The following is a 23741-nucleotide window of genomic DNA, read 5'->3' on the forward strand; positions in this document are numbered from 1 at the left end:
GACGTGGATGCTTGAAAATCCAAAACAAGCGCGTTTGAGCTACGTTTTGATTTTGTGACGCGCCGAAATAGTCGCCAGCATCGGAATGCATGTCCTCGAGTGCGCCAAAGGTGGCACCTTTATTTTTGTGCTCACTATACAGTGGAGCGGCTACACGGTAGAAGGAACTTTTCGCTGCTCTTTCAATACTTCTATCCTTTATTTTAATGTGAAAACAGACAGGTCACGGACGAGAAGAAAGAAGCATGCAGCTACTCCATGCGCTCTGTGCTCTGGAAACACAGCTTGCTTCCGTGCGCGTCTCTTCGCCGCGCTGGCTGCAGAAAGGCACACAGCATCATGCCGGCATCGCGACTATAGCTTGGAGCAGAGAGCCAATGTCAAGGAACATGGCTAGGACACAGAAACAAGAAAACTGCACTTGTTGTGGCTTCGCCGGGCGCCGTACTTTTCAATCTGGCCCGAGTGCATACCGGCAGGCGTATGCCCAAGTAATGGCAGAGGCACCGCGGTTTGCGCACCACACACCAGATGGCGCTGAATTTTCTAAAGGGCCTATTTTCTTGCTCCTCCTTTCTTTGAAACTTCATACGAACAAACAGCTGCTCTGCAACACTTTTGGAATACTGCCTTCAAATCTAAATCAGTTGCTGCCAGAACCCTACGTAAAGGTCAGCGCTACAGTGTTCTTAAATACTCAACCAGATACGGCAAGGCAAGACGAGGTTTATATGTTCCTACAATATTTAATAGCCGTCCCATACATGCATTCTCTGCTACTTCAAAAACAAACTTAAAATGGGTGTTAAAATCTGTGATGTTTTAAGGCCAAATGATTTTTACAGTGTTTTTTTCTTTTATACTGTCTGTTTTCTTCAGTATTTGTATTTTAGTGTATGTACAATTATCGTGCTATTTTTATTGCTTCTAACTTTCGCTCGCCGATGTTGCTGGGCCTAGTCCTACAAGCCTCCTCTTGGCTTTGACAGGTCTGAGTTTGTATGTAACACAACATGGTGTGGCAAATAAAATTATTACTATTATTACTATTATTATTATTATTAGTGAAAATTGCTGAGGCAATAAAAAATGAAGACCACGAAAGAGAGACTGGCAACTGCCAGCGAGGGGAACACAGTACCTGCTTTGTGGAAAAGAAGACAGAGCTCATAGAAACGGAGGTGCAGAGAAAACGTAAGAAAGAAAGAAATTACTTTTGAATCGCTGCTCCATAAACAGAGAGCAGTGTTGTTGCAGGACATCTTATTGGAATATAGCAGTGATATAGCGTGGCCATGTAAATAAACTAGTTCGTAATAGTTCTGTGCCACCCTTGCCAAAATTTGTGTAGCCTCAGGCGGTGCACTTCTAACACTGCCATAAATGTGGTGAAAGGGCCACATATGACCACATTCTGTGGAACTGCAGAAATTATCCACCTCCGGCGGAGTTGATACAGTTCCCTTCTCCCAAGCGGTGGGAGGCTGTGCTGGTCAGCTCGGGCCCCCAGATTCAAGTACGGGCAATCGAGCGGGGCCAGTGAGGTCGCCGCCATCCATGAGCTGGCGGCCATCTAGTACGTGTCTCCTGCAACCTGCTCTCGACGCAATAAGTGTTTTACAATCCAATCTACCAATGCAAACACTTCCTCTGCTTTCAGTAGTGAGATGTAATGGTAACTTTTCCAGCACTGACCGGTGTGCATGTGCCGTGTTGTAGGAAGGCGGGGACCGCTTCTGCTGGATCTGCCACCAGGAGCAATCGACACTGTGGTGTGTAACGTGCCCTCGCAGCTACCATGCGTCCTGCGTCAACCTCAAGGTCAAGGGCCTCACAGAGTGGGTGTGCCCTGAGTGTGAGCGCATCACGGCCGCCGATAATGTGGACACGCGTTCACCCTCCCTCTCCCTGCTCTCGATGGAGGAGTTCTGCAGCCTCCTTCAGCACGCCCTGCAGAGGCTCAAGCAGCGCACGGTGGGTGTCATGTGCATTGTGTGTGGTACTAGTGAATAAAAAAAATGCTATGTCTGGTTCTTTTTTGCAAGCTTTTGTAACCAGCTATATCCATACTGAAGGGAAATAATGAGGTCCATACTGTGTGATGTCAGTGCACATTGAAGAACCCCGGGTAGTTGAAATTATTATGCAACCCTCCACTACAGTCTCCCTGATAGCCCATGTCACTTTGGGACGTCAAACCACATATACCAGTATACAAATTTGTTGAAGGCTTCAAGCGGCAGATGTGCATCCAACTTTTAGTCTGATCATGGATTTGTACCCTATTGGTTTCGCGTCGTAAAGAGCACAATGTGAGAGATGTCTTAAAAATACACAGGTTCTATTGCCAGATGAGAAAAATATAGCAGTGTGCAAGTGTCACTTTAGATTGTTGGTGACTGTAACAGCTAGGAATTTAAAAATATTTTGTTGCAATGTTTGCAATTGCATAGGTGATGAGGAGGATGTTTAGGTGGTGGGAAATTGACATCTCTTCATATTTAAAATCTTTGACTGAAACTGAAACTTTCAGGGTCAGTTCTCCACTGTGTTCTGGTCATTTGTGCCAAATTTTGTAGCCAGATGATGTCTTCTTGCAGTGCGGATAAATTTTAAAATTTCGATTTAAATTTATAGCCTCAGTCAGGGAAATTTCTAGGTGCAACCTTGCGTGTGTGACATCACAGTTTGGCATGCTCCTTGATATTCGCTGTGTGTTTGGGGAAGGACAAAATATTGCACTTGTGTTTCCTCATGTCAGACGTGAAAAATTTTGTGGGCACTTAGCATGTGTTTTTAGGGAAGGAAAGGGCAGAGTGGACACCTCAACTGCGCATTAAAGCATGCAACTGAAGGTGCATATGTCATTGGTTGGAACCGCTGTCACAAGCTGGCCTCCAGCTTGACTAAAACATGCAAGCTATACACAAGGACAAATACTATGATAGCACCTGGAATGCTGTAGGACGGTCCCTCGAAATTTTGGTGAATGATTTCGGGAATACTGCTACCACATTGAGGTCAGCCAGCGATGAGGTCACTGGGAGTGCAGAAGAGGGACTTCTAGCAACACATTTTTCACATTTCGCACACATTTCTAGTGTCAACATAGCCATCTAATGCTTTTGCTGTAATTACCGAAGCTATTGCTTTTAGCCAATCAACATGCGCGTGATAAGTTTTGAGACAGTATCAGTAACATCATAGGTTGGTATGTCATGACATCATAGTTTGGCCAAAAAGTGGTTTTGTCTTCAATTTCCTTGTTTTGCTTTTTTAAAATTCTACTCAGTACTTTGAAAAACAATTTTTCATATCGGAGAGAGGGGTCTGTAAAAGAATGTGATGTGATTGTCAACTAAAAATCTTCAAAAAACCCCTCAAATTGCCTTTAAGTGTTGCTTCAAACCTGATAAATAAAACAAATATACAATGCTAACAGGCTTGCTGTCATTAATATTACGCAGAAAATTCTCTCTCTGCACAGTGGAAGGTGTTGATGTAAGACAAGTGATTTAATCTCTTGTTCTGGGTTAAAGGAAGGATGGGATGTACCAGTAAATATAGCACCTCACTGCGCCATTTAATGTTGTAGTGAGCAGCCAGTGAGCATTTAGGATTCCAGTATGAAAATGCAATGAAGCTCATCTTTTAAAGAACACTGTCAGGCATTGGTAAGTGTTCTTTTATCTCCGAGCTTGCAGAGACATCGTTGGAGGAATTATAATTATGACATTCTTTATCATGCAGTATTGTGGTCTTTTAAAATTTCTTGAGTGTAGGCACTGTTTAAAGCTGTGTATGTAATGGGGGCTTCCTGGGCACCAGTGAAGGTGATTGAGATCACAGGAGTGTGTGTTACCATGAATTGTGATTGCGCCTTGGAAGTACACACTCCAGTAATCTGAGAAGTATTTCACAAGTTTATATGTTGGGATTGTAAGGGCCTTTACAGCTGCCTGAGGTCTTATTATTCATTCAGGAAGTGGTGGGGGATTCATTTTACAGCAATTTTTTCATGGACCTTAGAAATACATTCAAGGACCACAAAAGGTCTGATGACCTCAATTTGCAAACCACTGTGCTATAACAATTATGTGTGCATGCTGTTTCAGCTTGAAGCCTTCCGAAAGCCTGTCTGCACAAAAACATATCCTTCGTATACAGAATATGTTAGTCACCCTTTTGATCTCAGCATCCTTGAGAGGGTAAGCTCTCTTTCGTTATTGAATGCTTTCTGCAGCCTTCTGTTCTCTCTGACCATTTTGTCATAAATATGCTTGACTTTGCAGAAAGTGAGGTGGAAGCAGTACGGCTGCACAGAGTCATTTCTTAGTGACGCCCGCTGGATATATCACAATTGTGTTATATTTAATGGATGTAAGTTGAATTCAGTTCTTGTTCTTCACCTTTTCTTTTTTTTCTCATGAATGCACTGTCAAGGAACTGCATGGCAGCATGTGTAGCCCTGTTATCTTCACATTTGTTTGACCAGTTTTCTGCTGCTGTGTTGCTATAGAATACTCTTTGCCGCTTGCGTACTTGCATTTCTTGAGAGGGCTACAGTGGAATAATTTTTTTGGCCGGGGGTTAATTGGTAAGAGATCGGAAGTGGGCGGAGTGGATGAGGAAACAAATGCAGTTTAATGACATCCTAGTCGAAATCAAGAGGAAGAAATGGGCTTGAGACAAGCATGTAATGTGAAGGCAAGATAACCGCTGGTCCTTAAAGGGACACTGAGGAGAGCACTATTAATATATTTTTTATAGCAAAATCCGATAGTTCGGCATGTCATGGCTTTGTTGCCACTTGGCCGGCAGTGAAAAATGCATTTATTTCTAAGAAATTTGGATTCGAAGTTGAAAAGGTTTTTCCCGCCGCTGTGATTCAAACTTGGGATTCGGCTATGACGACAGAGGACTAAGTGACGTGAAACATGACGTGATGCAGACTCCGTGATTTCTGACGGCCAGCAGTGCGGCCTAGCAGCAGCCGAAAAGAAAGCTACCGCCGGCCGCACGTTGAAGGCATCTATCGGCTATTGCGGCCGTCGCTACAGTCGCTTCGCTTACGTTTGCACCGGCGTTTTGCGAGCGTTACGATGGATCTCGTTCTCGAAGTCGTCAACGAAGTTCTCGCAAATAGACACCTTTAGCATACCGTGTACCTTGATACCGCTAGCGGAATACCGGGAGCCCGCCTAACGCCGGCGAGCAGGCGCTGATTGGTCCCGATGCTTCAGGCGAGCGCGTAGCTGCCCGGCACGTGGCGCCATCTGGCGACGTCAAGGAGATTTGCGCATGCATTGGCTGCGCCTCAGTGATTTGTGCTTCTCGTGTCCTAGCGTTGCTAGAACCATTGGTTCCAGCAACACTGTTTTGTTATATGACGTCATGACGCTTGTACTTGCGAGTTTGGCCTGTGGCGGCGATACCTGTATTTTGGTTCTTGCTCTTTTCTACGTTACAAGAGCTTTGTTGTCAGTATGAGTGGCGTTTTTGTAATCAGGAGCTGGTATTCTGTCGATACAAGCCAACTTCAATTTCTCCTCAGTGTCCCTTTAAGGGTAACGGAGGGGATTCCAAGAGACGGCAAGTGTAGCAGGGGGTGGCAGAAAGTTAGGTGGGATAGGTTAGAAATTTGCGGGGATAGGGTGGCCGGAGCTGGTAAAGGACAGGGTTAATTGCAGAGACATGGGAGAGGCCTTTAACCTGCAGTGGGCGTATTCAGGCTGATGATGATAGATGTGCGTGCATGGGACAATTTTTTCTCTATCACTGTACGGGGAAAAATTTTGTACAGTGTCTTTCTGTGCTTCAGCATGCCAAATAAGCTTGAATCTCATGCTGTCCTGAGGGTTAAACATTTTGGCACAATTTTATCAATTGCAGTGATTTCTGTCATTGAGGTCATTTCCGTGCCTTTGTTCAAAATGGTTCCAGATAACCACAAGCTCTCTAAGAATGCCAAGGTGCTGATGAGGGTGTGTAAACAGGAGATGGAAGACATTGAGGTTTGCCCAGACTGTTACAAGAATGCCAATACTCACGAGGCATGGTTTACGGAGCCGTGTGTAAGTATGGGGCTTCTCCGAAGCACTTTGCTCTGCTTCTTTGACACAACTTCAGTAAAATTATATGCACTATTAGCAAGAAATATGTCTGGTGTAGAAGTTGTGCGATGGCTTTGTTTGCGGGAAAGGTGTAACCAAAGCAGGCTGCATCAAGAAAAGGTCTGACATTTATTGGACCCTGATCCCACAAGATTCGTGACTGCAAGGAGTTTCGTATGAATACAGGATTTATTCAGAGGGGCAGGCGACAAACACAGGTGCAATTTAGAGCTAAGCACAGAAAAAAACAGCAGACACTAAGAGCGCCTCAATGGTCTTTTGCATATGTCGTCTGCAATGTTGCTGGGCTTTGTCTTCTTCCTCACACATAGCTTTTAGTCCCTAAATACATAAAACTTTCCTGAAGTAGATTTCAATTATGGCTGTATGTAGTAGAATACTTTGAATGAGGTGCCGTTAGATAGGGTATTTCAGCCACACTGCAGAGCTGTCATTTGCTCATAAAAATGATGCAAACTTCTGGTGACTCCATCGACACTCGCGTGAGCTGCTGCATGGGTTGTCATAACAATTAAATGCCTGCAATTTCAGTCATTTTGATTGAGTCTGTAGCCCATGTAGCCTCTTTGGATAAGTTACACCAAGCCATGTGTAAGAAATGGCTTCCATCACCAGCATTATACAAACTCATCCGTTGAGGCTTTTATAAGAGTGCTTAGATTGGTATCTCTATTCATGGAGCATTAAGCACGGAGTGTTAATGCTCCCTGTTAAGAGCAATTAAAATTGAAGCCGATTAAACATACTTTGTAATAATATGAACCTCGTTAAAGTGCTTGATGTCTCAAAATTTATTTGCAAAATCAGGGTTTTAGATAGAATTTGAAAAAAAAACATGCGAAGGTATATCTATTAAAAAAAAACAAAATTTTGAAGAAATTTTGGAATCTTCAAAATGTGTGCCTATCCAACAGCAAATATTCTGAAAAAATTCAAAGTTTTAGCTCATACAGTTTTCCGGGTAAAAAACAATCAGTTTTGGCTCTATATTTTAGTGTGCCATGAGGTGGCACAGTCAGCCGGACCCTTCACTGTGCAGGTGGTATCAAATCCTGCCCAAATGATGTGGAAATCTGGCAAATGAGACATAACAGTGGTAACGTCAACACCCCTTTCATTGCGGCCGCATAGTCAATCAAAACAGGTTCAAATTGCTGCCACCAATGTTCTGGGCTGATTCCTCAGGTCTTCGCCCTCTGAGCTGAAGTTGGATAAGGAGACAGCATCCTTATAAGGACTGCCTAAATCGTCGACAAAAATCAACTGTGGAGGCAGCTTATTCACGAGATTTGTCATGTTTGAGGGCACATGCCACACTAGCAGAGGCGACCATTCTCGACTTCTATTCTACGCTGTTTTCACAGGTGATTCAGAAATCGCTGCCACAAAGAAAAAAGACAAACTGAAGAGAAAATTAAACTGTAGTTTTCTAGCTTCAAGGCAGATAACTCAGCATGATCAAGAATGGCACGGACGCATTTAAATTTGGCGTTCACATCCATCGTTAGCAAGATAACGACGGTCAGTGGGTGCTGTACGGAAAGAGCTAAGATACTTCTGTCATGCAAAGAATGCATCTCAGCATGCACAAAATGCAGTGGGGAGGGCGTCAGGATCTAGAGCAGATTTTCTAAAATAAAAAAAATGTTTAGTGTAACTTTCAGTGCCCTTTTAAAGTGCTTAGCTTTCAAATTGTGCACATTTGTTGCTACATATAGTAGAGGCTATATCACAAAGAGATTTTTTGTTTTACAGTACCTTTGCCCTTAATGCGTTGTCCATTGTGCTGCTTGACTGCAGCAATATGTGCTTGCTGATGCTGCAACATTTCTAATCGTATGTTGCATTAAACATAACTCATTATTTGCGCAACACATTCTGCTCTAATTTCGGCCTTGCCTGCATGGCCAAAGTGGTAACGCTTGTGGATCACAGAAACAGTTGATGCATTCGCCAGCTACATGGCACCAAATTTCCATCGGTTGTTGGTGCTTGTACTGTGACATGCGCTCACATTTTTTTTTTGCACTTTAAGTTCGGTTGCCCCATTACTACTACCCTTGCCAAGAGAATTTATAAAAAAAGAAATTATCTTTCAAGAATTGTAAATGCTACAACTTGTTGTGTTTGTTAACTGCTTGAAATCTGAATATTTTCTTCCCTCTTTTTTCTTTGTTCTTAGAGAAGACCACACCTTTTGGTCTGGGCAAGGCTGAAAAGATTTCCCTATTGGCCTGCAAAGGTGTGTATTATTTTACAGCTATGCTTTTGGCTTATTCTTGCTACAAAATGGCACAAGAAATATGCCAGAGATACTTTCCCTTATTTTTGATGTGGTCATTGACATACCCCACTTCTGAGAATTGATGCTACGAGGTAATTTTTCTTGAGCTATTGTGTAGTTCTTGCTACAGACAGACTTTTATAGTCTTGCAAGCATATTCAGCATTAGTATAGGAATAAAATTAGTTATCATTTATTGGATACCAAAGAAATCTATTAGTTTCCTCTTTATTGGACACAAAAAAATCGGTCAGTTTCGCTTCTGAATCTAACGCTACCTGTTCCAATCCATTGCCATGAATTCTTTTTGTTAATCTCATAACAAAGTGGAAGTATTGATTGGTGAATCAACCCACTTATTGCAGGCAATGCGTCTTCAAGATGGCAACGTCGACGCCAGGTTTTTTGGGGCCCATGTAAGGTAGGTGCATTCAACACATCGGGGAGTGCTTGTTGCACATCTGGCGATTCTGCATGAAAATTCATTTCTGTGCCTTTTGTTGCATCAGGCAAGTAACATATGGCTTTCATGCCTTGGTATATGCTTTAAAGTGGCTTCATGGCTCAAATATTCTGGGGTCGGTCTCTAGACCCTGGTCTCATTTCCAGGTAGAGTTCACACAATTTGTGGACATCAGATACAAGAATGCCTGGATGCTGACTCTTGGACGAAAGTTGAAGAACATCAGGCATAAATTAGTTAAACACCTTTTTGCCAAGCCACTCTATGGTCATTTAGTGCAGAAAAATCACACATGATGTCGCTAGTGTTCCAATCTACTGGAAAAGACCATGGGCTCAGCACTGGCTTTGTAACCCACAGGGCATGGGTTCCGATGGCCCAATGCTTCCTGCTGTCCAAGGAGGCCCCGACGAACGTCAAGAACCGTAAGAGGAGGCTCCAGAATGCTGTCGAGGAGCTCGAAATCTATGCCCAGAAGTACAAGGAGAAGTTTGGCGAGTATCACTACAGACCGCTCTGGACGCGACTGACGGCCGAGGACTTTCAATGCTCCCAAGCATCACCCCCACCACAACAGCAGCAACAACAGAAGGAAGAGGCACGTATCTCTGCTTCTTTTCCGCCTATGGGCTGATTGTTTTGCCTGCTTGGAAAAGTAGTTCAGTTGGAGCAAGTTGTCAGTAGTGCATGGCGGTTTGTGGGCTGTCACATGGTACATTTGTGCACATGAAAGTAGGCGTGAGGGGTGTTGAGTAAAGTTTGGTTTCTGGGATTCAGCCTTCCTGTCAAGTGATGGAATTGAAAGGTGTCAAACAGTGGAAGGCTATGCTTAATGCTCTGAAATGGAGGTATGGTTGTACGACCATAGCTGAGTGCTGGCAGCCGTAACTGAGTCACTTTCGCAGAAAATGATAGGAAGATGTGAGAAAAAGTTTTCACAAGAACATGGGCAGGACACCACTAAGCAGCGGTGGTGCCTAAAGTCCTTGCTATGTCCCACAACCTTGAATGGGTCGCCAACAGGTATGGTGCCCCAGTGGTCTTCGCACCGTGTGAGCTGACTGGGATGTGCCCCAATGTGAAGGCTGTGCATTTGCTAGATGCAGCAAAAAGCGCACAAAAGCACACATGAAAGGGCATTAAAAAGCACATTGTACATCTGCTTTTGGTATGAAAATGGTAGTCATTTCGTACCTGTGCTGCCGTCTGTTGGAAAACCAAAAAGAATGCTTTGGTTGAGCTCAACTTGCCACTGGTCTTTGGAACCAAAAACTGACCCAGAAATATTTTTCTAGAAATTGCATCTTCGGGATCTACAGCTATTGCTCACCAACTCTGCCATATTTTTTTTTTATATCAATATTTTGACTATAATATTAAATTTATATCGTCGCATGGGTTGAATTTTTATAGGAACAGATAATTCATTGGCATGAACATTTGGACACTTAGCTAACTTAGTATGTCAATATGCCAGCATCTAGTACAGATTTTGTTTGCTAAGGGAAGCTGAAGGCTCAATATTTACAATAATCAGTGCACAGTTGTCCAGTCGCACTTCAGAAATTTATAATTTTGCAAAGTTTATCGATGCATGGTATTTAGACCCTGAATATTACTATTCCAAGCACTGTACAATTACTAAGAAGGGTAAAAATGGTAAAATGGCTTTGATTATTGCACTCTTTACTGATTAGATTATGTAACCATGCGTTAAAATTATTTTTCATTCAGCCATTTTTTTTTGCACCTAGGTACTAATCAATAATTAATTAAAGTCAGTTATCTTAGGAATTGACTAATTTATTAAAAATTCAATTGCTGATTTGAAATCAGCATAAAATACTGAGCGAGGTGAAGTAATTTCATTAGGATTGGACGACATATAAAGACACAGTTCAAGGGGCGACACTGGTCACCCCTTAAACTGGACACAGAGTGCCAGAAAACACATGACAAGCTGAACTCATCATGAGCCAGAAATGACAGTCTGCTTGTGACGAGCCGTTCAAGTCCGCTAGGGGGTTAAAGGGAGTCTACTGTACATAATATATACACCAGTGCAAGCCACACGTATGTGATCTCCGCAGGAATTGTGTGCATGCCCAAGCACCAGGAGTCTTACTTCTGCTGCACCGGTAAGTCCTGGCGGTTTTGCCCGTGCACTTTCCTCTTGGTTTGATTGGAAGCCAGTAGAGCTGACAGTCGACCACCCAAGTATTTTGGAACAGTGAAGGTTGTGCTTGGATGTTCTGGAACAGAGTGATGGCTGTATGATTTTGTGAGCAGTTTAAAGAAAGCACAGAAGCACGAAATGGTCTTATAGCATGCATGTAAGATTTTCACTGGTTTCCTTTTGCTTGTCATGGTCACTGGTCTCTTGCTACGGCTGAACTGCATCAATAGCTGCAAGCTTTTTGACTGCCTTTGGCTGTGTTAGCAGCAGTATGCTCCTTTTTCGGTGAAGAAGCTACTGTCTAGCTGTGCGAAGCCTCTACCCTCTGGAAGTGCCCTCAGTACCCTCGGGCATCGATCAGTAAAAATCCATCTCCCAGCTATGAGCCTCCACCCCTCGATCTCCACCCTTCAGAAGCTCCACCCATCACCTACCCACCTATCTCCATCCACCAGAAGCCTCCACAGCAGTGGAACAAAAAGTGACAGTGATATCCAATTCAAAGATGCGATGAGAAGTCAATCAATGTAAAAGTGAAATGCATAACCAATACTTCTAATGCAGATTTATAGCATTATAGGATTTTATAGGTTTATAGAATTAGAGCATTTTCAGTTTTGTTTTTGAAAACAGACATAATGTTAGGGATGTAATGATTTATGCAGTTACTGTGGCGTTTCTTTTGATCTGAGTAGGTTTTTATGAGTAACATACGTAAACGAATGGTAGAATCTGGACTGATAGACCTGCCAGTGAAGTCACTACTTTCTAAAGGTGTCCATCTCAGAATCAAAGCTCACTTTCCAGGATACCTTCTTCAAGGTTCTCGCAGTTGTAGCTCAGAAACTTGGGATTATTTTTGTCCATATTTTACAAAATGAATTAGCATCTTGTAGGTGCCATTGAAGGTCACAATGTATTGAAAGCACTGGGAGGCAAAAAAAAATTCATGGGCCTATTTTGCAAAGAAAATACCAGTCCTTCTACAACACTTAACAAAACGTTCAAAGGAAAAATTCACAATTGAAATCAAAGGAACAATTCACACGCTTTGATAAATTTTCTATGCGCAGTTTAATATACTGTTGGTTTAACATTCGAGGATGCTGAAGATGAGAGTAGCAGCGATGATCGACCTTTGGCATCAATAGTCGGTGGCCTCCAAAAGAGCACCCAAAGCCCATCGTCGTCATGTGAGGTGTCTAGCACGACTGTGACAACAGACCAGGGTGAAGTGCCGTCCAGCCAGTTTGCCACCAAAGAACCACTCTCATCTGAGGAGCAGCCTTTGGCCCCAGTTGATGACTTTCAGGGAAAGCTCAAAAAGACAATCCTGTCTTGCAAGGAGAAGGTGGGTATTGATATTTGTGTCTGCTGTAGGTTTGGTTGTGTGTCGTAACAGGCAACGCTGATGTTTTTAAGCAGCACTGTAGCAAGGAGGCACTCTCAGGCCCGAAATACAGTTACAGTATGCAGTCACAAGACGAGGATGTTGTTCCACCTCTGTGTTTCAAACAACGACGATGTTGGAGCTAGTTCTGGCGTGAGCTAGTTGTTCGTGTCCCCGACTGTGGGCTATTGCACCTGCCACTTGGGAGAACTAAACATAATATTTTGGTGGAGGTGCTGGGTTTGAGCAAGCCAAACTCCACCAGATTGGCTAAACTCCACCAGATTGCTCATCGCTTCGACCGCCTTCCGAACTTGGCTGCTACTTCCTCATGTGAAAATCTGCCGACTTTGCGGCAGCCATCTCTCTATCCAGCAAAGTTGCCCAGGATAGTCTGCTGAAAACTGGAAGCTATGACAGCTGTCACCTTCAACCCCCAGCTGGTCGATGCTATGATTGCCCTGATCCAAGCTGTCATTCACAGGGAGTTCGCAAACGTTTGCCTCAAATCTGGCTGGACAACCAGGTGGCCCTGTTTTCACCCAGCCACTCCACTGGTTGTTGTTTGTAGTCGGACCTTCCCAACATGCTGCTGCTGTCATAATGCTGTGGAGTGGTGTAGCTGTGGACAGCTGGCCCATCAGTTCATCTGGTCATGTGCTGGACACGTTTCCGCCACTGCTGCAACCATTAGTTCTTCTGCCTCAGCCTAGTCCCTCTTCCAATTGTTGTGCCGACTATGGACCCCAAATTCACCGCTTACCTTCACCTCTGGTGTGTCCTTTATGTTTGCTTTGGCCTTGGCACCTGTCTTCCCTGTTATGGCTCTTTCACAGAAAAGTAGCCAATGCAGCTTCCAGAGGTGACCCAGCCTGAAAATTCTTTGTTGATCCTTGCTCACCAATGCAACCTCCTTGATGTCTGTGTTAGCGCCCTGCTTGATAGTGGTGTCCAAGTATTTGTCCTCGGCTTCATTTTTTGCCGCCGTCTATCGAAGGTTGTGACATGCACCGTATGCTCTATTGTTTGTGTTTCCGATGGAAGTACTGCTACGTAGTTGGAATGTGCACTGTGTACGTTGGCATTGCCAGCCATACCACACCTCCTCTGTTCACCGTCATCAACCGCTGCCCCCACAAAGTGATCCTCGGCATTGACTTGTTAGCAGCCCACACTGCCCTTATTGACTGCTCCACTGGCCTTATCTGTTCCGACAGTTTCAGCACCAAGCTCCACCTATGCTTTGTGGAGTTTGCCTGCCACTTGAAGTAGCCATCTGTGTTCAAGTGTCCCTTTTTCACCTCTGTTCATCATCGTGCCTACGTCACTTGTCCTACCACAGATGTTGGTCTTCAGTGCGATGTCATCCTTCCTCGTACTGTCACGACCATCACAGGCAACCGCACCTAGCTTTCCATTTTTAACTTTAGTCTTTTGGCCCAAGTTTTACAACATGGCATCGCACTTGCTGAACTGTCCCCATTGGCTGAATGCGCAGTTTCTACTTTCATACCTCTCAGGCTGGCGTCCCTGAAGTCCCTTCATCGCCCACATCACATCCAGTCCCGACTTCTGAAAGTAGAGCCGCGGTTTTGCCCTTGGCTACGTGTGCGACCTCTATAGCCTGTTGGTTTCATAAATTAGATATTCAATTTAAGGAACACGAACAACCAGCTCACACTAGGCCTAGCTCCAACGTTGGTGTTGTCCAGATCACACAGACAGAACAGCGTCGTCCTCGTCATCTTGTGACTGCGTATTGTAACAGTACATAGGACAGAAAAATACATCAGAAAGCCAGCTTATGCTTCATTTTCTTATCTTCTTACCACTTTCCTGTCTTCTCCTCACTTCTTGGTTTTTCTTTTTTTCCTGGCCACTAAATATAACTCTGTGTGAAATAATCTGTGTGGAGTAATGGTGGTGTACAACTGGCATGAGCATGACTTCCTTTTAAGTTCTTGTCCTTCCCCTCGTTGGTCTCCATGGTGGTCATAGTGGAACTGCCTGGATGACTTCCTGTCCAACTATTCATTTTATGCACACCTAGGTTCAACGCTCTCGAGAAATGTCATTCAGGAGAATGGGCTACCTCAGGGGTGTATGTCAAGGTACCTCAGTCTACCTGAGGATGTAGTGCTTAAAATAAACACTACACTATTTGCCATAGGAATGATATGAAGTCCATAGCCGAAATGATCCTGAAATCCATCATGTGTTCAGCCTACTTTGACAATCTCCAGATATTGTTACAAGTACAGTTGAGAGTAAATAAACTAGCAACGTGGAATGCTAGATGAAGTAAAGGGAGGCATAGGCCCAGCAAGGAGGCACATTAGAACGTTTGTTTATTGAGGCCTGCTTCATGGGCCTCGTCTGCATCACGCCAAAATACATGCACTTTTGAAAGGCTTTCAGGCAAAGCAACCTCTCCAGTGTATGTAACTCGTTGAAATAGCCAAAATTTGTTGGGCCGCAGCGCTGAGGAAAACTGTTTTATAAATTCTAAAAACTGATATGGATATTACTTAGGGTTGGTTACACACCTCTTGACAAAGAAGGAAAGTAACAGTAGTAGCTAAGAAGTTGACTATTCAGTATTAGTTAACCAACCTACTAGTTAACGCATCTATACACCTGTCAAGTGTGCAAAATAAAGTGCACTTAAGATGAGGAAAAGTGCACTCTAGTATAATATAGCTAAACAGCATAACACAAGTGCACTTTCATTCACAATGCTTTCACAGAACACACTTTGAGGGTCGAGTATGTGTAGTCTCATTGGCTGTGATTTCTTGGGCATATAATGTAATATATAACAAAATCCGCATGCAAGTTGATTTTGCCTGTTGCATGTGTTTGTTATTTGTGAAATGGTTTTATGATAGCGACCAGCAAAACAACACATTATAAAAACACGCTGTAGTCCGCCATGTTGTTTGTTGTCTGGATTCTGAGTTTGCTAGGAACTTGACTTGCTGCACTTTTACCATAAAGCAAATTTAACGTGGTCAAGGCTGAAAATAAGTTGTATTTATTTTTGTGTGCTCTACTGCTCTTAACTAGCATAATTCTAAAGGTTTCGCTTACAGATCACCATTTGTAAAAATTTTGTTTTTGCCAGCTGCCATTTTTGTATCTACAAGTGCACTCTGCTTTTTCATCTAGCACCGCAAAGTGTAAAGTGCACTCGGGGGGCTGAACCGCACTGCCCGTAAGCGCACTTTATTCTGCGTGCTTGACAGAGGTATTAGCTGTATTCTGATGTGCTAGACCACTGACAATGCTATGCCAAAAAAATCTCTTTTAACTTCTTCTAAGTGCTTATTTTTATATAATGAACTTTTCTTTTTCTTTGGCATGTAGATCTGTCTGCGTTTAGGTTATTTTTTCTCTCGTCACCTTTTGTGAGTCAGTTATAATAGTTCTGTGTTGGCAGATGCATGAAAAAGTTTGTTGCAGGTTAACATATTCTAATTTGAAGCTGGGGGCCTCACACAAGCATCATTAGAATTGCAGCAGCATTGTGAGGAGGAAGGAAAATAAACTGGAATTGTTCTTTGGTGGGGCATGTCTGTTATAATAGGTCCTTCCGGTAACAGTTAGATGGCTCTTGTAGGGACCCTTCTTCATTGGTATGCCAAATAACACCCTCGAATGAAGTTCAGGGGCCACAAAGCAAAAATTTTTATTCAACGCTTCTCACTTGTGCATCGAGGTTTTGGGATGGCTGACTAGTTGGAATAAGGCGTGGCTATGAAATTTTGTTTTCAATTAGGAAAGACAGCAGGGAAAACAGTTGTAATGCTTGAAACAGCTTACAAGAAGGCTGCTATGGTGAACACATGAGTTTACGAGTGGATGGCGTGTGCTGTATGCTATGGGCAGCCATAGCCTTGCAGGAAGATGGCAATTTCGCTCTGTGGTGATTTCAGGTGGGGGGTGCCACCCATCTTCTGGAGGAGTCGTTAGAGGAGGATGAAGATGCAGATGATGAAGAGGAGGCAGAGGATAAGGACGGCGAGGAGGAGGAAAAGGAGCAGGAGACAGCAACGGAAGGAGAAGTTGCAGATACCCAACTGCCGGAGGGGGGACGTGCAGAGGATGTTTCACTGCAGCGGCGGAGCCAGAAGTCTGAGCAGAACGCCGCTGCACCCAAGGTCGAACAGTCACCAGCAGAGTCGGAAGCGCCGACTGCAAAGGACAAAGTAGTGAAGGAGGACATGGCAAAACCTGGTTCTGCCAGCAGACCAGATGGGGAAGAACAGCCCACCAAAGGTAGACAATGGCTATGATATTTTTTTATTTTCAAGGGATATATTGTGTCATCCTGCCTTTATTTTTAGAGGAAGCCCTTAATGCTTTCTGGTGCGTGTCCAGTGTTTGTTTTCAGCTAGAACATGAACACAGAAACGCCGTTTCATTGTCACCACTGGGAAAAGCTACAGACAGGGTCTTCAATATGCAGTATATTAATCGGTTGTCTTTTATTATGAGTGGGATAGAGGTTAAGGAAGTCCTTATTTCAGTTGAGATTCAGGTATGAAGATAGTGCTGAGATTGTCTCAGATAGCAAAACCTGCATAGATGTAACTAAGTATATGTGGTCTTTGCAAGCTGCCTGTTTTGCTGTCTGAAAAGAAATAGTATGTCAAGAGAGGTCCAGTCCGTGTGGCTGCCTTTTTAGCTGTCTGTCGAGACACTGTTCGAGACTGGAACAGTTTGCCACCAAGCACTGTATGTATCTCATCTAATGACGCATTTTTCCATGCACTGCAATAATTGTTTTATACCTCTAATGAAGTCTGTACCCCCCTGCTGTAATGCCCTGCTTGCCTTTTGTTGTTAATGTGCTTGTCTTTTGTTGTTTTACAGCTGACTACTAGCTTTTGAAACCTGATGGGCAAGACTGCAGAATGCACTGAGCATTCTGAATTAACCTCTCTAAATGTACAGTGAACAATAATAATAATAAAAAACAGGTCATAGGATGATGTGTCTTTGCTAACGTTATCCATTTTCTAAGGAAACATTGTGGGACATATTTCCAGTGCAAAAAATGCACAAACAGAAGGAGAGTGTCTAATAGTGTTACAAACTGCCAACTAATCTAACTGCCTATGCTTAGTAGTTCTATGAGAAGACTGAGTGATTTTAATGTGAGGTCTGATACCATATAAAAATGCATAGGAGGGATATGGTATCAATACGATAACTGTGTTTACACAGGTGTAGTAAACTCAAGCAGGTTGCCGATCTTTTCTCCTTCTTTTGTAACTCTGAAAGAAGGAAATGGGTGGCACTCGAATAAAGGCTGACTTGCATGAATATCAGTACTATCCCCCTCTTCCTTTGAACTTGTATTTCTAGAGTAGGGGGTTGACCTGTAGCAAAAATCTTCTGGCACGGGGCAAATGTTGTGCAGCTAAATGAACGCTCACCAAGGGAGAGAAGTAGAAACACTGAAAAGACAACAGAGCAGCAAAATGAGCAAAATGGTGCTTCATAACTTCAGTGGATTCAGTGCTTAGTAGTTGTGGTTGACACAAATGTGCTTCATCTAGTGTTTGTCTTGTGGAGTATCAGTGTAGGCTGAAGCTATTAAGCTCTGAGTCTATTAAAGCTGTATAAGCCCCTTGTTCACTATAAAAACAAGGAAATGGTGACGTCAAGCCAAGTGAAGAAACCTTCTGCTTGACAGACCTTCGTGAATTACCAGCAGCTGATAGGCAGGTTCATTACCGTTTTCCGGGTTACTGCGTGGCACATTTGAAAACACTATTTCTAATTTGATGGCTAGTGAATTTCAAGAGCCTGTTTCTGATTTCATCTCAAGCATTGAATCAGGCAACAAAAAGCAGTTTCTAACTGTGGTTATAAGGTCTCTTTTGTTGCATATTGTTTTCCTTCTGTCATTTTGCAGTGTCAAAAACACCAGGCCTTGCCAAGATAAAGTTAACCACCAAACGAAATGAGCTCGATCCCCTGTCACCTGTACTGCAGCCTTCCAGTGGAGCTACCACACCTTCTGCTGTAGGTGCTCTTGTTGCATCCAAGCTTTGCATGTTGTGCTTTGGCTTGATGGCATCCCCACACAGCAGTGAGTTACTGATGAGAGGGACAGAAATAGTTTTGGTAGGGTTAGCCTGTACTTTTGCTCTCTTCTTTATTCTATACTGGTGCTTGTGAAGGGCATAAGTGTAAGAGCACTGATTTGAAGTCAGATTTTGTGCAGTTTAGGTTTTTCCTTTGTAGCTTTAAATGTCTGTCATATTGTCGGCAGGTGCTGTGATACCTGTGAAATGGTACATCATCAGCCTGACTATGCCCATTACAGGGCAACGGCCCTTCTCATGTCTCTTCAGTTAACCCTGTCGTTTGCCAGCTACGGGCCCCGTATGCCCGCAAACTTCTTAATCTCATCCGCCCACCTAACTCTCTGCCACCCTCTACGCTTGCCTTCTCTTGGGATTCGTTACCCTTAAAGGGGTGGAGACACCAAATTTGTAGTTCGCGCGTTCTTAGTTTCAAACGTTTCTTATGGCTCCAGGAAGCATGATGCACACTCAGAGATTCATATATTCACAGTGAATAATTTATTATCGCATTTTTAGGTGAACGATTTTCGGTTTCGGTTTCGGAACGCCGAGTTGTACAGTGACGTCACAGATGGGGAAGATCAACTACTTCGCCTGGTCACGTGGGTCCACAAAAGTTGTGCCGCACCTACTGCTGCATCGTCTGCTTTCTCACACACGTGCTGACCAGCGCATGAAAAAAACAACAGCATGTCTAGTACCAGCAGCTCAGATTCTGACGGATCTGAAACCAATGACTGAGGACATCGACTTTTTTTTTATCGCACGCTAATATCGCCTTCGCGGGTTCGCGTGAGGATGCGAAGCTCTTTGCAAAATGCCAGTAAGCATCGCTGCGCCGCTCTACCCAAGCTGCACCCACAACCGGTGTCACACTTCGCCGCCGTGCAGCAGTACCTGAGCGCTGCTTGGGATGGTGTACAAATATCACAAGAAAAGACAAAATCGCCTTGTTATCAGAACTGCCAGCTATACTCGAGCAGCGACAAAGCATGCCTGCTTATGTTGGGAGCTTTCGGCAACGGCACCGCTCGCGGGCGCTCCGGGCGACGAGCTCTGCTGCTGCCTGGCTGCCGTGGTCGTCGCTAGGCCTATAGCCTGTTTCGCAAGCGGCCGGCGCTTCGGAAGTCGCCTGCGCTATAATAAAAGGAATACTTTTCACAAATAGCTTTAGTGTCAACAGCATCATCTCACAATAAAATAATAGTATGGTCAATCTCCTCGACTCCTTCGGCAGCGGAGCTAGCGGGCGCCAGGCGAGCCAGACCCCCAACGTCGGGCCACCGGCAGCTGCGAGGCGGTTCTGGCAAGAAAATTGCTCATATCATTGTTGTTACCTCTACCAGCAGCTCAGTATTGGTCAGCGATCCTCAAAAATGACACTTTTTTCACATTTCTTGTACCATGGTTTATTATTTACGTCAAGAACACTCCTTAGCTCGCTTTTATGACGTCGGCAGACGGTATCCAGGCTGGCCGACCGGCTGGCACCTGGCACGGCGTACTTCACGTCCGCACAAGACAGCCATGCTACCAGTAAGGATGCTTCCTAGATTCGAGATACGACAGCATGACTGTACTAAAAGTGGATCTTTCAGCAACGACACTGCCTGCGGCAACGCCGGGCGACGACCTGCGCGCTGGTCCCAGACTGCCCTAGTCGTCGTTAGGCCTAAGCTGGTTTCACATCCGACTCCGCAGCTGAGAGCGCTTCGCGACTGGCCAGCGCTCAGAAACGTGCTCCGCTCGGCACCCCTTTACTGTGAACTCGTCCCACAATAAAAGATATGTTCGATTTCCACGACGTCTTCAGCAACAGAGCTAGCAGACGGCAGGCGAACCGCACCAGGTAGCAGCAGCACAAAACCGAGTATGGGATGAAATTTGCTTGCATTGCAGTCATCACTTCTATCAGGAACTCGGTATTTGCCAACGATCGTCAGAAACGATGCATGTTTGATATTCATATATCCCAGGGTTTGCTATGAACGTGAACAAACAATACTCTCGCGTTCTTCGGATGCCGGTGGTCGGCACGAAGACTGGCGCAGGCCGCCCGGCTCCAAGGATTGCGCCCTATTTCATCATGACGCTGCCGCTCTCCGGGCTCGCATTGGCTGCCGCTTCCCGTCATTGCGTTTGTCGCGAGCGGCTCGCCTTCACATCTAGCAGGCCGGACGCAGGCGACGAGCTGCAATCGGACGCTGCGACGCTGTTCGCAAAGGTGCGCCGCAAACCGAGCGAGTGGCGGTTATCAGCAAATGCGGCTCGCTGGTGCGTCGACTGCACTCACGCGGCTGTGCCCCGCTCATTATACGTCACTGTATTTTGGTATGACGTCACTACAACTTTAATTTGTTTACCCCCTTGTGACGTCAGCGTTGATGGCGCTAGCGATGGGTCTAGATCGTGAGAGTGAGCATTTAGGTAATCTTTGGAAACGAATTAAAATATTTTTTAAACGTTTGTTGCGTCCAACACCTGGCTGTGAGTGCCCTTGCATACATAGGAATCCCATAGCAGGCTTTTCATAGCTTCAAAATTTGGTGTCTCCACCCCTTTAAGGACCACTGGTTATCTTGCCTTCACATTACATGCCCTGCCCAAGCCAGTTTCTTCATTTTGATTTCGACTAGGATGTCATGAATCCCTGTTTGATCCCTGACCCACTCTGACCTTTCCCTGTCTCTTGATGTACACCTGTCATTTTTTTTTCCATAGCTTGGTGCATTGTCCTTAACTTAAGCTGCACCCTTTTCATTAGCTTCCACATTTCTTCCCAATAGCTGAGTACCTGTAAGATACAGCTGTTGTATACTTTTTTCTTGAGGGATAGTATTATTAAACTACCACTCATGATCTGAGAGAACCTCCCTTATGTGCACCACCCCATTCTTATTCTTCTAGTTATTTCCCTCTCATGATCTGGATCAGCAGCCACTACCTGCCCTAAATAGACGTATTTCCTTACCACTTCCAGCACCTCGCTAGCAATTATGAACTGTTGTTCCATTACGAGACTCTTGAACACTGCTTTAGTTTTCTGCATGTTAATTTTAAGACCTACCGTTTTGTGCTGCCTGTCTAACTCATTGATCATGCATCACAGTTCATCCCCTTAGTGACTTACCAAGGCACTGTCATCAGCGAATTGCAGATTACTGAGGTATTCTTCATTAAATTTTATCCTGTTCCCATTACGGGCCTCAGAACACCTGCTGTAAACAGGAGAGAACAGCATTGGTGAGATCGTGTCTCCCTGCCTGACACCCTTCCTTATTGGAATTTCATTGCTGACTTTATGAAGGATTATGGTAGCTGTGGAGTCGCTGTAGACATCTTTCAGTATTATCACATAACTCTTCTACACCCAGCTTCCGCAATGCCTGCGTAACTGCTGAGGTTTCCACTGAGGCAAATGCTTTCTCGTAATCAATGAATGCTATATATAGGGGTTCATTCATTACGAGAAAGCTAAAAGATTAAGAATGGGGATGTAACTTCTGTGGGCAGTGGCTGAAGGTGTACATTTTTTTCTTCTTAAAGGTGGAGACACAAGGAGCAGCAGTACTTGGGGCTATGCAGAAAGGCATATCCGCAGAAGCCATTGACCTTATCAGACAAGAGTGCAAGGAAGAGATGATTGAATACCACCACATCATCGGTAAGGGCACCTTTATCGGTCATTTATTTGCCGCTATTGCTATGCCAATTTTGAGACATTGTAGGAGTGGTTACATAGAATGAAAAAATAAAATTGTTATACATAACTAGGCACTTGCTTTACAAACTGTGCAGGCAGTAGCTGTCGCAAAGAACCATCAAGTTCATTTCACACCTCAGCTGCACACGGGTTGTGAAACTTTATTGTGTGAAAAGTTGTGAAAAGTTTTTTTTATCTAGTGTAATGAAGTAGAACCCGGCTATAGTAAACTCGGTCACAATAAAAACTCTGATATAGTAAAATGAAGCTGTGGTCCCGTTTCGCCTTCCATAGATAACTGTACATTTTTTTTTTCAGTTATAGTAAAGATTTTTTTCGAAGAAAAGGCTATAGTAAACAGCGTCTGGCCGTGGCGATGTGCTTCCCGTGGAATGATGACATCGAGGCACACGCGAAGTCTTGGATCACGAGGCAGATACCGAATGCGTTCTTTGAGGTGGCTTCACCACCAAGCTAGAAAGTCACGTGAAGAAGCTAACATTTTGAATACCTTGCGGGCGCAAGGCAAAGTGCGTGGCACGCACGGAGAAAGTAAAGCTGGCTGTGAACATAGAAAGAAGGCGGCATGGATCGCTGAGAAAGGAAAGCCAGTAAAAGTGAAGTGAAGAGCAGAAAAGGGAAGAAAAGGGCGTGTGTTCGTAGCACGGCAGCGCGAAGCACGGGGACTTCCAGAAGCAGGGGCAAGAAGTGGAGGCACGGCTTGACTTGCGCATTTCTTAACTACTGCCTCTTAGATGATGCTGACGCCACAGAAGGCAATGCCTTGATCATGGAAAGCTTTGATTTTCCATGGAATCAAACTCGCTTTATTTTTGTAGCCACAATGTATTCGTGTAAATGCAGGACTTCCAGAAGACAAACGATGTCGAAAATGTGATGACATGTGATAACTGATAATAAATAATCATCACATAAAGGGACGATAAGAGCAGGATGCAAGGTATATCTGAGTGTTTGTTTTATAAACCAACATTTCGTGCTTAGTAAGCAGCCAGAGAGCATCGTCAGAGCCATGCCATCACAAACAACTGATATAGCAAAGACCCTGATACAGTAAATTTTTTTTCTCGTCTAGCTGCTTTACTGTAGAGAGGTTCTACAGTATTCCCGTCGGTTATTTTCAAACACACACACACACGTGCGCGCGCGCGCACACACACACACACACACACTGAGGGTTGTTACCTTGGAAGGAGGTGGGGAGAGGAGCTAATGTGGAGGAAGGAGGGTGTGGTGAGAGTGTTGGAATCAGTAACTAAAGGATGGTTGTCATGGGAACCTTCTGAGGGGTGGTTACCACAGAAGGAGGAGGGGTGCGGCGAGAGCAGAGGAATGCAGCACAGTCCATCTGAAGCAGCTGCTGTGAAATGTGCAACCCGAAGAGAGGTCATCGGTGGTGCCGTGCCATTCGTCTAGAACAGCGAGCTAGAGACGAGAGATAGTCGAAAATAAATATGTTTGGAAAACTAAAAA

The 23741-nt window shown here is 44.3% G+C and overlaps 1 protein-coding gene across 5 annotated transcripts in view; it reads left to right on the forward strand.

Annotated features, from left to right (window-relative positions):
• LOC149358032 (zinc finger MYND domain-containing protein 11-like) overlaps positions 1-23741 on the forward strand; it is a 28179-nt gene that overhangs the window by 1506 nt on the left and 2932 nt on the right. The window contains exons 1-12 of one of the 5 annotated variants that reach the window (XM_089585017.1): positions 1035-1576; positions 1720-1974; positions 4116-4208; positions 4293-4380; positions 5944-6074; positions 8317-8376; positions 8783-8838; positions 9241-9478; positions 10971-11018; positions 16382-16724; positions 18370-18479; positions 22091-22208. In XM_089585017.1, coding sequence (XP_089441143.1) covers positions 1918-1974; positions 4116-4208; positions 4293-4380; positions 5944-6074; positions 8317-8376; positions 8783-8838; positions 9241-9478; positions 10971-11018; positions 16382-16724; positions 18370-18479; positions 22091-22208 — 1342 coding nt within the window. In that variant the 5' untranslated portion in view covers positions 1035-1576; positions 1720-1917. Of the gene's footprint in view, positions 1-1034; positions 1577-1719; positions 1975-4115; positions 4209-4292; positions 4381-5943; positions 6075-8316; positions 8377-8782; positions 8839-9240; positions 9479-10970; positions 11019-16381; positions 16725-18369; positions 18480-22090; positions 22209-23741 lie in introns of those variants that run through there. The other 4 variants (XM_089585014.1, XM_089585018.1, XM_089585015.1 and 1 more) reach the window with 4 other exon arrangements.

The sequence above is a fragment of the Amblyomma mixtum genome, chromosome 3 (assembly GCF_055824585.1).
Source record: "Amblyomma mixtum isolate Tamu chromosome 3, ASM5582458v1, whole genome shotgun sequence".
Classification (NCBI taxonomy): domain Eukaryota; kingdom Metazoa; phylum Arthropoda; class Arachnida; order Ixodida; family Ixodidae; genus Amblyomma; species Amblyomma mixtum.